Source organism: Rana temporaria, chromosome 8 (genome assembly GCF_905171775.1).
Source record: "Rana temporaria chromosome 8, aRanTem1.1, whole genome shotgun sequence".
NCBI classification, from domain to species: domain Eukaryota; kingdom Metazoa; phylum Chordata; class Amphibia; order Anura; family Ranidae; genus Rana; species Rana temporaria.
In genome coordinates, this window is record NC_053496.1 from 185458213 (window position 1) to 185476084 (window position 17872).

At 47.6% G+C, this 17872-nt stretch overlaps 1 protein-coding gene and 1 long non-coding RNA gene across 3 annotated transcripts; both read left to right on the forward strand.

Annotated features, from left to right (window-relative positions):
* The first annotated feature begins 5287 nt into the window (after positions 1–5287).
* On the forward strand, positions 5288–9345 carry LOC120909684. Of its 2 annotated transcripts, none has more exons than XR_005741346.1 (3): positions 5288–5362; positions 8430–8544; positions 9329–9345. It is a non-coding gene; the product is annotated as an uncharacterized LOC120909684 (long non-coding RNA). The 2 variants fall into 2 exon arrangements; XR_005741345.1 differs by having other exon boundaries at positions 5316–5448.
* Positions 9346–14505: 5160 nt separating this feature from the next.
* LOC120909654 (gastrula zinc finger protein XlCGF71.1-like) lies at positions 14506–16007 on the forward strand. The gene has a single exon (XM_040321416.1). The coding sequence runs from the start codon at positions 14955–14957 to the stop codon at positions 15522–15524; it is 570 nt and encodes a 189-aa protein (XP_040177350.1). The 5' UTR covers positions 14506–14954; the 3' UTR covers positions 15525–16007.
* Positions 16008–17872: the final 1865 nt, after the last annotated feature.

The following is a 17872-nucleotide window of genomic DNA, read 5'->3' on the forward strand; positions in this document are numbered from 1 at the left end:
TGGAGTCACATGGAGGCACTGTGATGGTCATATGATCGCCTGACTTCAGAGGAGGAAAACTCTGTATTGAGGAACCAATAAGAAGATCATGTTAGAATCCCAGAATCCTCCTCACCTCTCCGGTCAGGTCTGTGTATTATTAATAGAGATAAGAGTGACGTCATGTGACCTCCCAGAATCCTCCTCACCTCTCCGGTCAGCAGGTAGATGATCTCCAGGGTAAGGTTTAATATCCTCTCAGTCATGTGACTCCGGTCCTCCTCCATCCTGATTGATATGGTCAGGTGATCCATGCTGGTTTCTCTGTAGAGGAATAGTAGAGATTTATCTGGACTGTATTGGTTGTACAATATTAGGATGTGGATAATAAGCAGGCTTCCTCAAGTGGGAATTAGAGCATGTAAATTGGATTACTTACGTGTTTGTTGCGTCTCTTGTCCCCTGCAAACCCTTTGTCCTGGCTGCCTGTTTGGTGCTTTGAGTGGCGATATCCATGTTTCTATGAAGCACCGATAGGCCTAAATGTGAAGTCAGAAGCTACAGGCTTGACCAGGTATGTCCCCAAGCCCAGAGGGGTGTGGGATCATCCGTAGTAATGTTGTGTTGGATCTGGTGATAGTGAACAGACAGGAAACGCTCATTAATAGGATCAGATCAATGCAGGGGATTTAAAGAAATTCGATCAAGGTTTGCCTTGACCTTGGATTCAAGGTGGATCCCCGGAGTTCGTGTTTCGAAGAGAACCAAAAACATTTGGAAAAATTCATAATGAGCTTGGATCCCTTCTTATAGTGAGGGGCGGGGTTATCCACCTCCTCCACCATTATTGGCTGATCTCGGAACTCGAATCCTGGAAATTGGGGGGTCAAGTTTCAGTACAACCCGACTCCAAATCTCATCCCTCGTTACAAGAGACTGCTAAGGTGATAAGGTGACTCGTCTCCAAAATGAAGACAACATACCAGCCCCATAAGTTGGGGAATGTTTTGACCCTGAAGGGGTTCATCTAGGTTTCCGCACTATATATGTGTGTATCATCATCTGCCGGAGATAAAAGACTACACAGTGACTATGGAGGAAGAGGACGGACATGACGGGGGTTACTGGGTGTAAATAGAAAATAAGATCTTATTACCTCCTCTGCTGCCACTTCCAGCAACATCGCCTCTGTACTTCCTCCCGACTCACCTCTCACCAGGAACGTCCTATTTATACCTGAAATCACTTCCTGTCTGTAGCTGACATCACTTCCTGTTTTCCATAGAGACTTCCTTTCTGGGTAGAAGTGAGATTACCATCTTGTGGAGTGCAGAGGAACTGCACCCCCGAGAAACATCTCGTAGTGGTAACACGGCCTTGTCCTGTGTGTTTATGTGTACTGTATATCTTAGGGATATATAAATATAAACTTGAAAGACACCTTTTTTTAAGAATTTTTTACAGGTATTCCAGCAGCTGAGGAGGATCTGTTAGAGACACTCGAGTTAGATTACCACCTGGCTAGAAAAAGCTAACTAAATGAAATAATACCGGCCTGTTTTTAATTAATCAGCCTCTGTTCTGGCTATGGCTGTGCTTGGAGAGATTTCCCTATGTTTGCCTGTAGGTGGCAATACCACCACAGGCCAATGTTGAAACTAAGGCAAGCCATGGTGTATTGGGTGTCTTTCCTCAGGAACAGTGGGAGTGGTCTTCCCGCTGGGCATGCTGGGGAAGGATACTTAAGGGGCAGATGCCATTTTACGGGGCCCTTTTCGCCTCGTGGCCCTCCTGGCGGGACAGACAGCACAGGATCCCAGATTTTTGGCCTCGGGACCATGCTGGTCCGAGGCTGCATTTCTGCCTGGTAGGCCCAGTTATCCTGACTGGGGCCTACGCTTTTGTGATGATCCTGTGCTGTCTGTCCCGTAGGAGGGAGCCACTCAATGGAGGAAGCCAGGTGAGGACCTGTCCCAGAAAGGACCGAGCCGGAGGCTGGTACTTTAAGGGAGGCCTGGTAACTTATTGAAGGATGCACCGTAGCCTTCAATACCTTGCAGTGTGTCGGGTTTTCTTAAAGGCTCTAGAACTGTCAGGCCGCGTACACACGGTCGAACATGTCCGCTGAAACTGGTCCGCGGACAGGTTTCCAGCGGACAAAAGTTTCTTAGCAAGCTAAGAAACTTGTCCGTCGGACATGTCCCATGGTTAGTACACCTAATCGGACATGTCCGCTGGTTATGACGTGTAACCAGCGTCCCGAAATCCCGCGCATGTGTCGAATTGATTTGACACATGCGTGGAAGCATTGCACTTCCGTGGTTTGAGAACGTCTGTGTCTTCTACGTCACCGCGTTCTCTGTCCGCGGGGATTTTGGTCTGATGGTGTGTACACACATCAGACTAAAAGCTCCCAGGAGACATGTCTGATGAAAACGGTCCGCGGACCGTTTTTATCGGACATGTCTCCTCGTGTGTACGGGGCCTAAGGCTGGATCTCCAGGTACCAAATCCTGTGGTAGAGGATTCCGGAATCCCTCATCTGAACTTGCAATTAGTCTGTGGCAGAGACTGAGATTATTATTGTCTGTGCATCATCCCGGCTGCTAGGTCAGGTAAGAGGGGCCTATCCGGGTGAACAATAGCCACTTAAGAGAAAGTGGTGAGTGTGACTTTGAAGTTTAGCAATTCCCCAGTGATCTGCCTTGTGCGCCTGAACCTTCCCCTGATCCTTCATCCCTCTACTTCTACAAGTTGTTTGAAAATAAAAGAAAAAGAGCTATAACTTGTGGACATTGAACTTTTTACAGACTCTCAACCCCTAGACGACGAGGAAAGAGGTAACGTACAAGGCCCAAAACTAACCAGCAGCTCCTACGGGGGTAGTGCTACACAGGGTTATATAGGTGAGCGACTAGTGCTGTGAAGGAGTGTATCATTAGTATAGCGTTATCTAGATACTTGTAGCTTCTGATTGGTCATGTCCATGCAAGGTGAACTTCCTCCAGGATCTCGGTGTCATCATCTTGGGTGTAGTCCTGGATGGAGGGGCCATCTTAGTTACACATTTTTCACTCGATGGGAGGGGGTGCTGCTAGCGGCCATCTTGAGCAAGAAATATAAAAGCAGTTTGATATACAAAAATAACCTAAGCTAAAAAATAAAGGTAACCTGATTGGCTGAAGCGAAATCGAGGGCAGGAGAGGACATTGAGGGATCGTGGAGGCAGGATGGCTGACCCGAGAAAGATACATGCTGGACAGAGGGGGGGGGGGGGGGGCAGGGGCAATCTGGTGGTATTTGAGGGGGAAATCTGTGAGCAGTTTACGGGATATACTGGCGGTTTTTGAGGGGGCAAACTGGCAGCAATTGATGGGCACAGTGGCGACAATTGATGGCATGGCACAGTGGCGACAATTGATGGCATGGCACAGTGGCAACAATTAATGGCATGGCACAGTGGCGACAATTGATGGCATGGCACAGTGGCGACAATTGATGGCATGGCACAGTGGCAACAATTGATGGCATGGCACAGTGGCAACAATTGATGGCATGGCACAGTGGCGACAATTGATGGCATGGCACAGAGGCGACAATTGATGGCATGGCACAGTGGTGACAATCGATGGGCACAGTGGCGACAATTGATGGCACAGTGGCTGCGTTTGATGGCATGGCACAGTGGCTGCATTCGATGGCATGGCACAGTGGCGACAATTGATGGCACAGTGGCGACAATTGATTGCATGGCACAGTGGCGACAATTGATGGCACAGTGGTGACGATTGATGGGCACAGTGGCGACAATTGATGGGCACAGTGGCGACAATTAATGGGCACAGTGGCTAAGTTTGATGGGCACCGTGGCTAAGTTTGATGGGCACAGTGGCTAAGTTTGATGGGCACCATGGTGGCAATTGATGGGCACAGTAGCTGCGTCTAATGGGCACAGTGAGGCTGCAATTGATGTGATTTTTTTTTTCCGTTTGTTTGCACCACCCCCCCCCCCCCCCAAAAAAAAATTTAAGCACCAGCTGCCACTGGTACGGGGCATAAGGATGATTGGGGGGGGGGGATTTGTGCTAGGAGGAGAAATTTGAGGGGCAGAATTAGTGCTAGGAGAGGGGATTTGGGGGGCATTTGTGCTGGAAGAGGGGGACATGAGGGGGGGGAGAGGATTTATACTCAGAGGGGAAATTTGAGGGATAGAGGATTTGTGCTAGGAGGGGAGATTTGGGGATCGAGAGAATTTGAGCTGGAAAATTGGGAGCATGAAATTGTCCAAAATGTCTTGGTATGCTGACGGCCTGACGCATAGCTCACAACTGTCGCTGATTTCGAGGGACTGTCCCTGATTTGGAGCAATGTTCCTCTGTCCCTCTTTCCTCCTCATTTGTCCCTCATTCTGGTCTGATCTATACAGATGTATATAAAATGCACTTTTTATCCTTCAAAAAGTGTTTTTCAGCGCTAAACTTTTCATCTGACTTCTAAATTGCTGCATTTGTAAATTCCAAAAGTCAATATAAAGGAATAGTAGTGGTAAAAAAAAACACGTGTGGGTTTAACCAATCTTGTTTTTTGTATAATTTTCCGTTAAGGGGGCGTGGCAAGGGGGTGTGTTCTATGCCTGCATACTTTTGCTGATAGGTGTCCCTCATTTCCATCTCAAAGTTGGGTGTTATGGCTGACGCCTTAAGAGTTCCCTTCACTGGAACTATGGCCAAACCCAACCCCTGAAAAACAACCATAATCCTCCCTCCACCAAATGATTTGGAGGGGTGGCCCAATATATTTGGCAATATAGTGTAGATGAGCAAGGTTGGGATGGAGGAACTTGACTGGCCTGCACAGAGTCCTGACTTCAACCCGATAGAACACCTTTGGGATGAATTAGAGCGTAGACTGCGAGCCAGGCCTTCTCGTTCAACATCAATGACTGACCTCATATATGCTCTTCTGGGAGAATGATCAAACATTCCCATGGACACCGTCCTAAACCTTGTGGACGGCCTTCCCAAAAGAGTTGAAGCTGTTATAGCTGCAAAGGGCGGGGCCAACTCAATATTGAATCCTACGGACTAAGACTGGGATGCCATTAAAGTTTATGTGTGTGTAAAGACAGGCGTCCCAATAGGGAGTGGAGATGACCCCACCTATAAGGTATATGCTGTATACAGTACATACACACAGAACAAGGCCGTGTTTACGCCATGAGTCGTTTCTTGGGGCTGCAGTTCCTCTGAGCTCCATAAGATGGCGATCACACTTCTACCATAGAGACAGGAAGTGATGTCAGGTATAAATAAGGAAGTACCGGGTGAGAGGTGAACTGGGAGGAAGTAGAGAGAAGACATTGCTGGAACTGGCAGCAGAGGAGGTAATAAGATCTTATTTTCTATTTTCACCCGGTAACTCCCGTTGGGTCTCCTTCTATCACCAGCAGACATGACTGCGCCAATATAGGTATATATAATGTAAATATATAACAATGCTGTCAGAACATTTCTAACCACACTGTCACTCTGTCAGAACATGGAGATTCTGGTTCGAAAATTCATCCTTCTATCTGAACGTGTTCTGTGACCTTTTTTATTGGGTGGGGCGGACGGCGCCTTTTCTATTGGGTGGGGCGGATTCAGCCTTCAAGTGTATCTAATCCAAAAACGACTTTTTCATTTGTGTTGGAGTGTGGAAGGATAAAACCCCCGCTGTCGGGTTTTTCTTGTTGTCTGTGTCCCCGTTAGGAAGATCGATCTTCTCTATTTGTCCTGGTGGTCATTCTCCGGGACTGAAAGTCATGTGGGATCCAAAATAAGACATTTTTCACCAGAACTGGAAGTGGGGGGGGGGTCTTCCACCTGTTCCCTCATTTCCCCCCCACTTTTTAGAGATTACTTATAGGACACAAATAGAGATTGTCTCGTACTTGGTGGAGATCGAGCTGAAAGGGGGCTTCTCTTGCACCACTTGTCCAAGGTGACAGGGGAAGTGAGGAAACCGAGCAGAACGAGGTTTAGACTTCTTCCTGTTGCGTTTCTAGGACCAGATCTGAAGGGATATCTCCCCAATAGGACACCAGTAGATGGAGATTGTCTCGTAGCTGGTGGAGATCGAGCTTAAAAGGAGGCGTCTCTTGCACCACTTGTCCAAGGTGACAGGGGATGTGAGGAAACCGAGCAGCACGAGGGAGACTTCTTCTCACTTCCTGTTGCATCTCAAGGATCCGATCTGAAGGGAAATCTCCTCAATAGGATACATATAGATAGAGATTGTCTCGTAGCTGGTGGAGATCGAGCTTAAAAGGGGGCGTCTCTTGCACCACTTGTCCAAGGTGTCAGGGGATGTGAAGAAACAGAGCGGCATGAGGGAGAGACTTCTTCTCACTTCCTGTTGCATCTCTAAGACGAGATCTGAATGGAAATCTCCTCAATAGGACACAAATAGATGGAGATTGTCTCGTAGCTGGTGGAGATCGAGCTTAAAAGGGGGCTCCCCAGCTGGGCAGTGAGGTACCGAATCGAAAGGCAAGGACAGGGTCAGGATCCTCTCTACTTGTCCTGGTGGTCATTCTTTGGAACTGAAAATTATGGGAAATCCAAAATGCTACAATTCCTACCAGAAAAGGAAGAGAAGGAGTAATCTTCCAATGGGGATACGTGTACCGTCATTTCCCCCACTTTGAACAGATTTATTCTCACTTCCTGTTGTGTCTCAAGGAACCGATCTGAAGGGAAATCTCCTCAATAGGACACAAATAGATGGAGATTGTCTTGTACCTGGTGAAGATCGAGCTGAAAAGGGGGCTTCTCTTGCACCACTTGTCCGAGGTGACAGGGGATGTGAGGAAACCGAGCAGAACAAGGTTTAGACTTCTTCTCCCTTCCTGTACAGTCCTCTGCTGTATCTTAATTCTTGTAGTCCCGGCCTCTGCTCTTGTCGCTAGTAAAGTTGGGCCTAGCCTTTCTCATTAAAAATGTCACTGCTGTGTCCTCTGAATTCTTGTAGTAAAACATCCCTCTCTACTCTTTTTCTTTAGTACCTTTAGCCAATTCTCCATCATTATAATGTCCGGCTGCCGGACAGTTTTACACTGCTGTATACTGTGCAGTATCTTGTTGAAAAGCCACAGCCTGTGCTCTTTGTTGCTAGTAAAGTTGGGTCTAGCCTTGCTCATTAAAAATGTACTGCAAATTATACAATGCTGTGCCATCTAATTCTTGTAGTAAAACATCTCTTTTTTTTTCCGAACATGCTGCATTTTTTAACGTTGTTTTAAACGATGTCGTTTTTCGGGTTGTAAAAAATGATCGTGTGTAGGCTAAAACGACGTAAAAAACCTTGCGCATGCTCCGAAGCCAGTTATGAGACGGAAGCGCTCGTTCTGGTAAAACTAGCGTTAGTAATGGAGTAAGCACATTCATCACGCTGTAACAGACAGAAAAGCGCAAATCGTCTTACTAACACGGAATCAGCTAAAGCAGCCCAAAGGCGAATGGAACTTCCCCTTTATAGTGCCGTCGTACGTGTTGTATGTCACCGCGCTTTGCTAGAGCATTTTTTTAAAACGATGGTGTGTAGGCAACGTCGTTTTAATGATGAAGTTGGGAAAACGTTGTTTTTTCGACATGCTGAAAAACAACATTTTTTTTTCATGCTGAAAAATGATCGTGTGTACGCGGCATAAGTCACCGACTCTCTGCTTTGCCCCCCCCCTCACTAGAGTGCTGGGCTGTGGAGGGGGTGGGAGTGACTGGCTCAGGCTCTCAGTGGGTATCGGTCCAGGCTTGTAGGCGGATCCCGACCTGGACCGGCTCTGAGGCGTCAGCCCGCTGTCTGCTGAAAACTGGTGACAGAAGTGCACTCCTGGCTGTGATCCACAGGACAAGTACAGCCAAATAAGCTTCCCCCCCATACTTTTTCTTTAAGTCTTAAGGAGAGCTTGGTGGAATTTGGTCAGCAGTGGGACAGTTTTGAACCATCAAGCCCATAATAAAATAATTTCTTTTAGTGTTGTCCTTAACCACATAAAATTACACTATTCCCGAACATGTCCCCTCCAAGGCAGTGCCCAGCTCCTCTTGTCTTTTTTGACTGTAGTTTGCCTATTAGCCCTAAAAATGCCCAAAAATTACCAATAAGGCTTGCCCACCATAGGCTTCAATGGGATTCACCAGTCTGGGGTCAATGAATTTAGAACAAGACCCATGAATTGATTGAGTTTATATTTTTTGTTGGACATTCCAACCAAAGAGAAACTGGCTCCCAGGGCCCATGAAAAAGAGCAAACCCAGAGCAGTGCAGACTAAATATATCTTCCAACCCGGACACTAGTACAGAACAGTGCTGAAATTAACATCAATCCTCATATCAATCCCCCATATATTCTTATCGTAAATATTGTATGACCTGTACAATCCAGATAATTCTTCATTATCCATCTACAGGGAACCCCGCATAGATCACATGACCACATTAATGAGGATGGGGGAGGACTGGAGTCACATGACTGAGAGGATACTAAACCTCACCCTGGAGATCATCTACCTGCTGACCGGAGAGGTGAGGAGGATTCTGGGAGGTCACATGACATCACTCTTATCTCTATTAATAATACACAGACCTGACCGGAGAGGTGAGGAGGATTCTGGGAGGTCACATGACATCACTCTTATCTCCATTAATAAAACACAGACCTGACCAGAGAGGTGAGGAGGATTCTGGGAGGTCACATGACATCCCTCTTATCTCTATTAATAAAACACAGACCTGACCGGAGAGGTGAGGAGGATTCTGGGAGGTCACATGACATCACTCTTATCTCTATTAATAAAACACAGACCTGACCGGAGAGGTGAGGAGGATTCTGGGAGGTCACATGACATCACCCTTATCTCTAATAATAAAACACAGACCTGACCGGAGAGGTGAGGAGGATTCTGGGAGGTCACATGACATCACTCTTATCTCTATTAATAATACACAGACCTGACCAGAGAGGTGAGGAGGATTCTGGGAGGTCACATGACATCAGTCTTATCTCTATTAATAATACACTGACCTGACCGGAGAGGTGAGGAGGATTCTGGGAGGTCACATGATATCACTCTTATCTCTATTAATAAAACACAGACCTGACCGGAGAGGTGAGGAGGATTCTGGGAGGTCACATGACATCACTCTTATCTCTATTAATAAAACACAGACCTGACCGGAGAGGTGAGGAGGATTCTGGGAGGTCACATGACATCACTCTTATCTCTATTAATAAAACACAGACCTGACCGGAGAGGTGAGGAGGATTCTGGGATTCTAACATGATATTCCTATTGGTTCTCCAATACAGAGATTTCCTCTTGTGAAGTCCGGTGATCATATGACCATCACAGTGCCTCCATGTGACTCCCTAAAACCTGAGAGACACAACATGGAGAAGATTCTAGAAGTCACCAAGAAGATGATGGAGCTGCTGACAGGAGAGGTGAGGAGGATTCTGGGACATTATCCAGTAACAGACAAGGGGTGTGTCTGGATGGTGACTGTATCATTGTGTGTGTCAGGTTCCTATAAGGTGTCAGGATGTCACTGTCTATTTCTCCATGGAGGAGTGGGAGTATTTAGAAGGACACAAGGATCTCTACAAGGACGTCATGATGGAGAATCAGCCGCCCCTCACATCACCGGGTAAGAGGAGACTTTATTGTAAAGGAGAGAGCAGTACGGAGGCTCCACCTAGATCCCCCATCATCTGATAAACACATAGAAACAATGTATTCAGTCAGTGTGTGTGTTTCCTACAGATGGATCCAGTAATGGGAACCCACCAGAGAGATGTCCCCGTCCTCTGTATTCCCGGGATTCCACACAGGAAGGTCACACCATCCCCCACCATCATCAGGTAGATGATTCACAAATAGTGATAGTTCTGATTTATACACATGTATGATCGTTACAATGAATGTTTTATTATATATTCAGAGTGCAAGCCTCTGGGATTACAATATTATTGTTAAAGAAGAGTATAAAGAGGAGGATGAGGAGTATGGAGGGATGGAGGAGTTTTCAGAAGGACACAAGGATATGATGGAGCCACCTAATACCAGGAACCCACCAGAGAGATGTCCCCGTCCTCTGTATTCCCGGGATTCCACACAGGAAGGTCACACCATCCCCCACCATCATCAGGTAGATGAGGAACAATCACTGATAGTATCATTAGGATCTGTACATTATCTGCATTGTTACCATTGATGTCATTTTTGTATTATATATTCAGAGTGGAAACCTGAGAGATTTCAAAATAGTAATTAAAGAAGAAATAAAAGAGGAGGACGATGAAGTTGACGAGGAGGAGGATGAGGATGGGGTGATGGAAGAGTCAGAGTTCCTCAAAGATCTGTACCAGGACACCATGGAGGAGTCATCCAGCTACAGAAACCCACCAGAAAGCGACCCCCATCCTCTGTCCTATTGGGATTCCACACAGGAAGATCACAATTACGCACAACATTATCAGGTTGGTGTGACGGAGCATCTAGAACGTGGAGACTCTGATTGGAGGTTGGAAGATGATATTTGTCTATGTAGTCTCGCATCATTACAGATGTTGTTTTCTCTCATTTTTTGGATGTTTAGGGTGAAGATCTGATGGATATAAAAGTTGAGGTAGAAGAGAAAGAAGAAGAGACGTATGTGAGGGATGATCAGCAGTCTATGGAGGAGGATGGAATAACGGGGACATTTATAGAGGAGGACACTCCTACAGAGATCAGCACAGGTGGGTCATTAACATGGATCCCAGAGTCTGTGTGTCTCGGGGAGAAATGGACTTGAATCCAAAGTAACATTACTCCAAGGGTCCCCATGCATACACCTCTTAAAGAGTAGTGTTCCCTTAACCACTTAAGACCCGGACCTTTAGGCAGCTAAAAGACCCGGCCAGGTTTTGCGTTTCGGCACTGCGTCGCTTTAACAGACAATTACGCGGTCGTGCGACGTGGCTCCCAAACAAAATTGACGTCCTTTTTTTCCCACAAATAGAGCTTTCTTTTGGTGGTATTTGATCGCCTCTGCGGTTTTTATTTTTTGCGCTATAAACAAAAATAGAGCGACAATTTTGAAAAAAATGCAATATTTTTTACTTTTTTCTATAATAAATATCCCCCAAAAATATATAAAAAAAAATATGTTTTTCCTCAGTTTTGGACGATACGTATTCTTCTACATATTTTTGGTGAAAAAAATCGCAATAAGCGTTTATCGGTTGGTTTGCGCAAAATTTATAGCGGTTACAAAATAGGGGATAGTTTTATTGCATTTTTATTATTATTTTTATTTTTTTACTACTAATGGCGGCGATCAGCGATTTTTTTTTCGTGACTGCGACATTATGGCGGACACTTCGGACAATTTTGACACATTTTTGGGCCCATTTTCATTTTCACAGCAAAAAATGCATTAAAAATGCACTGATTACTGTGAAAATGACAATTGCAGTTTGGGAGTTAACCACAAGGGGGCGCTGAAGGGGTTATGTGTGACCTCATGTGTGTTTCTAACTGTAGGGGGGTGTGGCTGTAGGTGTGAAGTCATCGATTGTGTATCCCTATAAAAGGGAACACACCATCGATACGCCGCCACAGTGAAGAACGGGGAAGCCGTGTTTACATACAGCTCTCCCCGTTCTTCAGCTCCGAGGACCGATCGCGGGACTCCAGCGACGATCAGGTCCCACGGTCCAGGAGCTTTGGACTGGGTCGCGGGTGCGCACCCGCGACCCATTGCTGGGTACTAGCACAGGACTTACCTGTATGTGCATCTGCCCAGCCGTGCCATTCTGCCGACGTAAATGTGCAGGAGGCGGTCCTTAAGTGGTTAAAAGCCGGGGCCCCATAGTCAGTAGGCAAGAGGCTAGCATTCAGTCCCCTCCAAAATCCTCTGTCCCGGGTGAGTCTATCACAATGCTGTTGTCGTTACTCAGCCTTATAACAGAAGGAAGGCGCTCCCATCCCTACAGTAAACCATTGTGCCCAGGGCAGCCGCCCCTTCCGACTGCCCCTTGTCCTGACCCTGATTAGGAGTTTGGCATGGAAGAAGGCAAATATAATAATTGTAAGCGCATTGTGTTTTATTTGCTCATATGCCTTTGGTACCTTCTAACTGTAGGGTATGCAGGCTTCATCTTGCTTGGGCTTCCTGCGTCCTCACTCTCTGACCTTCGGTGGGGCTCAGTTCCGCTGTTATTCATTCTCAATTCATTGACCAAATAAAGAAATGTAGTACTAGCAGTGGTTCATAGAAGGAATGGAGGGTGTTTTACTCCAAAATCCTTGCAAAAAGTTCATACCTTTTATAAAGTTCTCATAGTTCATATAAGATGGGCTTTACAGTAGTCCCTACCCCCGCCCCTGTCGTGCTGGAACACTGCCCCCTCTTGCAAACCCTCCGACATATTGTGCCCCACTCCATGCCAAAGGCCTCCACTCGACATTCCATTGACCTTGATATCCCGAGCTGGGGGTTACTACTGAGTGGGGGATCAGCAGAGCTGGGGGTTACTACTGAGTGGGGGATCAGCAGAGCTGGGGGTTACTACTGGGGGGGGGGGGGGATCAGCAGAGCTGGGAGTTACTACTGAGTGGGGAATCAGCAAAGCTGGGAGTTACTACTGTGTGGGGGAATCAGCAGAGCTGGGGGTACTACTGAGTGGGGCATCAGTACCTTTATAAAGTTCCTATAGGATTCTCATTGCTTCTCTTGTAAGATGGGCTTTACAGTAGTCCCTAACCCCGCCCCTGTCGTGCTGGAACACTGCCCCCTCTTGCAAACCCTCCAACATATTGTGCCCCACTCCATGCCAAAGGCCTCCACTCGACATTCCATTGACCTTGATATCCTGAGCTGGGGGTTACTACTGAGTGGGGGATCAGCAGAGCTGGGGGTTACTACTGAGTGGGGGATCAGCAGAGCTGGGGGTTACTACTGAGTGGGGGATCAGCAAAGCTGGGGGTATTACTGAGTGGGGGATTAGCAAAGCTGGGGGTATTACTGAGTGGGGGATCAGCAAAGCTGGGGGTACTACTGAGTGGGGGATTAGCAGAACTGGGGGTTACTACTGAGTGGAGGATTAGCAGAACTGGGGGTTACTACTGAGTGGGGGATTAGCAGAGCTGGGGGTTACTACGGGGGGGGGGGGGGTCAGCAGAGCTGGGAGTTACTACTGTGTGGGGGAATCAGCAGAGCTGGGGGTACTACTGAGTTGGGCATCAGTACATTTATAAAGTTCTTATAGGATTCTCATTGCTTCTCTTGTAAGATGGGCTTTACAGTAGTCCCTACCCCCGCCCCTGTCGTGCTGGAACACTGCCCCCTCTTGCAAACCCTCCGACATATTGTGCCCCACTCCATGCCAAAGGCCTCCACTCGACATTCCATTGACCTTGATATCCCGAGCTGGGGGTTACTACTGAGTGGGGGATCAGCAGAGCTGGGGGTTACTACTGAGTGGGGGATCAGCAGAGCTGAGGGTTACTACTGAGTGGGGGATCAGCAAAGCTGGGGGTATTACTGAGTGGGGGGGATCAGCAGAGCTGGGGGTTACTACTGAGTGGGGGGATTAGCAGAGCTGGGGGTTACTACTGAGTAGGGGGGGGGGTCAGCAGAGCTGGGAGTTACTACTGTGTGGGGGAATCAGCAGGGCTGGGGGTACTACTGAGTGGGGCATCAGTACATTTATAAAGTTCTTATAGGATTCTCATCACTTCTCTTGTAAGATGGGCTTTACAGTAGTCCCTACCCCCGCCCCTGTCGTGCTGGAACACTGCCCCCTCTTGCAAACTCTCCGACATATTGTGCCCCACTCCATGCCAAAGGCCTCCACTCGACATTCCACTGACCTTGATATCCCGAGCTGGGGGTTACTACTGAGTGGGAGATTAGCAGAGATGTGGGTACTACTGAGTGGGGGTTCAGCAGAGCTGTGGGTTACTACTGAGTGGGAGATTAGCAGAGATGTGGGTACTACTGAGTGGGGGATCAGCAGAGATGTGGGTACTACTGAGTGGGGGTTCAGCAGAGCTGTGGGTTACTACTGAGTGGGAGATTAGCAGAGATGTGGGTACTACTGAGTGGGCTATCAGCAGAGATGTGGGTACTACTGAGTTGGGGATCAGCAAAGCTGGGGGTTACTACTGAGTGGGGGATTAGCAAAGATGGGGGAACTACTGAGTGGGGCATCATCAGAGCTGGGTCCTTAGGGTCCGAAAATCTACAGCTTACTCTCCTGGGTGCAGGACTATGCAACCTCCTGCCCTGTAGAGGACCTCCACGTGCTGGTTACATCTGTGCTGGTGTGGGGCGCCTTGGCTCCCATGCTCCAAGCGCACTAGGGCTCCTCCCAACCTGGCTTATAACTGGGCATTGACTCACCAGGGGGGCTCTGACTAAAAGGGGCCTAGCACCTGATGACACTGTCTGCTGTAACCAGACATGCTGGTACAGAGCCACCTAGTGGCAGACTAGCTAGCTGCACCTGCCTACACTTTTTTACTTTCTGACATGGCTCTTTGAATGCCGATGTGAATTAGTAGAAGATCCAGGGGATTCAAGCATAAGATCCTCAGCAGGGATCCACTTGCACCAAAATTTTCCCGGATGAGGATTGAATCCTGGTTTAGGTGAACCTACCTGCTCATGTCTAGCAATAATCTTTTTATTCTTTTTTAGGACACGGACAGGACATCGGAGAGGAGGCCTCAGAGGATTGTCTCACTTATTCTCCGGACTATGAATTAGAAGATGAGGACTTCACACATCCAGGAGAAAACTCCAATTCCTTCCCCGGCGCACTGAAGAAGCCATACAGGCAGTCGTACATCTGTTTGAAATGCGGGAAAAGCTTTAAAAGTACACGCGGCCTTGCTGCCCACAAGAAGTCTCACGATAATGAGCTCCATACCTGTTCCGACTGCGGAATGGTTTTTCTACACGAATCGAACCTCATGGAGCACCAGAAAATTCACAAGGCGGAAAAGATGCATCCTTGTCCCCAGTGCGGGAAAAGGTTCGAAAAGAAAGGAGCCCTTTCCATACATCAGAGGACTCACACGGGGGAGAAGCCCTTCACCTGCCCCAAGTGCGGTAAAAGCTTCTCGCAGAGGGCCCATCTTTCGAGTCACCTGAGACACCACACGGGGGAGAAGCCGTTTTCCTGCCCCGACTGCGGGAAAAGTTTTGTGCGGAAACCGGATCTCGAAAGGCATCATCGAATCCACACGGGGGAGAAGCCGTTTTCCTGCTCTCATTGCGGGAAGCGCTTTTCTCGGAAGTCCTATCTGTCGGACCATCAGAGGTACCACACGGGCGAAAAGCCGTATTCCTGCTCCGCCTGCGGGAAGAGTTACGTGTATAAAACGGACCTCACCGTACATAAAAGGTCCCACACGGGGGAGAAGCCGTACTCCTGCCCCGAGTGCATGAAATGTTTTTCAAAAAGTTTCGATCTCACCAGACATCTGAGGGCACACGCGGCCCAGAAAGAATAGCATGCGGGAAATGTTTTCTACATGAATCGGCTTCAGAGCTGAACACACTAGCACTTTGATGATGGGAAATGGTGGATCTTGAGAGGACACCTCGCCATCCAGCCTCGGAAATCGCATGCCTGAGTTCCCTATTTGTGTTATATCGAAATCGGACTTCGTAAAGTTGTTCTGCCTCCCCATCTAAGCACTGGAAGTGTGATCTCTATAACTAATCCAGTTGTGGTGCGATAGCTTTAACTTACAGTCTCGGTTGCTTGGCAGACAGTGACTCCATCCAAATGACATCTTGCAGATCATAGAAAACATCGAAATCAGACTTTATAAAGTTGTTCTGCCTCCCCATCTAAGCACTGGAAGTGTGATTTCTATAACTAATCCAGTTGTCCATCCAAATGACATCTTGCAGATGATAGAATACTTTTTAATCCAAAAACTTGTGCAGATCATACCAGGTAAAAAAAAAATCATAGCGTGTCTAACTCCAGTACATGTGATGAGTGGAAGCAGAGGCGGCTCTAGGCTTTGTGAGGCCTTAGGCAAAGCTTGACATGAGGCCCCGCCCACGCCCATGATGGGAAAAATAATTCAAGGACAAAAGCCCCTTCCCCACAACCCTGGCCGGTGGTTGTGGGGGTCTGCGTGTAGGGGGCTTATCGGAATCTGGAAGCCCCCTTTAACATGACGGCCCCCAGATCCTGCTCTGTAATAACTAATGGGCGGGGGCCACCCTGTGATGTCACCTGGTGAACCCGCCCCCTTGTGACGTCATTGACTGAGGGCATGCTGGGTCATTGACGTCACAAGGGGTGGTGTCACCGATATTTACTGGTTGTTAGGGACGCTGGCGGCCCCGCTCCTGAGTCAGGGCTCTTAACGCTGCCTGAGCACATCAGTGTTAAGGTCCCTCAAAACTGTGGTAATGCATTGGGCAAGTTAGGAGGCCGCGAGTCCCCTGTGAGTGTGAGGCCTTAGGCGACCGCCTAATTTGCCTAATTAAAGAGCCGCCTCTGAGTGGAAGCTAAAGCATGAAGAAGAAAGGTGGGACAAACTACCTACAGCTCTGGAGTGAGGTAGTTGACTACACCTCTAAGAGTTTGTGGTAGACCTGCGTCCCGTCCTGTGCCGGTGGACAGGGGAGATATATATATATATATATATATATATATACACACGTCTGGTGGATAATGAACAACTGGATAATTCTTTTGTTGATATCTGGTGAATCCAAAGAACGAGAAGAAAAAATATCACCACGCTTCTCTAGAGACGACGTATTCGGCAGAAGAACCTGCCACTTCGTTTTAACCAAAACAAAGTTGGGGTGAGGCGCTGGAATTGGAACCTCCACCAATAGAAATTAAGCCATTAGTGGAGGCGAATGGCTTTGGTTTGGCAGCTCTCCACAAAGTGAGGGCCCTTCAAAAATAGAGGCCACCCAAATTGACCATGTAAGAAGGGGTTAGTGCTCCTGTTAGTGAAACCATGCCCCTGGGCAGATATAGTGGGTAGGCCTAGCCTGTCCTATATAATCTCGAAAAAAAAGAGCCTAAGGGCGAGGGGAAAAACCTGTAGCCTTAAGAAAAGAAGCCTTTGGGGAAGGCCCATAGCAAACTCAATTGGAGAACCCACTAATGGGGGACCTAAAAAAAGTACCCCTTTTAGGGAAACATCTCCACTGGGCAGATATAGTGGGTGGGCCTAGTCTGTCCTATATAATCTTGTGCAGAAAGAGTCTGAGGGTGATGGGAAAAGCCTTAGGAGGAGAACCCTTTGGGGAAGGCCAATAGCAAACTCAATTAGATAACCCACCAATGGGGGACTTCAAAGCTAAGGGTCATCCAAACTGAGTAAGACTGGGTTAATACTCCTTTTAGGAAAACCCCTCCCCTGGGCAGATATAGTGGGTGGGCCTAGCCTGTCCTATATAATCTTGAACAGAAAGAGCCTGAGGGTGATGAAGAGAAGCCTTTGGGTAAGGCCCATAGCAAACTCAATTGGAGAACCCACCAATGGGGGACCTAAAAAAAAAAGGGTCACCCAAATTGAGTATGTAAAAAGGGGTTGGTACTCCTTTTTGGAAAACACCTCCACTGGGCAGATATAGTGGGTGAGCCTAGTCTGTTTTATATAATCTCGAGCAGAAAGAGCCAGAGAGTGACGAGGAAAAACCTGTAGCCTTAGAAAGAGAAGCCCCATAGCAAACTCAATTGGAGAACCCACCAATGGGGGATCTCAAGAATAAGGGTCACCCAAATTGAGTATGTAAGAGGAGGTTAGTACCCCTTTTAGGAAACCTCTCCACTGGGCAAATATAGTGGGTGCGCCTAGTCTGTCCTATATTATCTTGC

Bases quoted from the DNA above. Each gene is read 5' to 3' on its own strand.
- LOC120909654 (XM_040321416.1), top strand. From the start codon at position 14,955: ATGGTTTTTCTACACGAATCGAACCTCATGGAGCACCAGAAAATTCAC.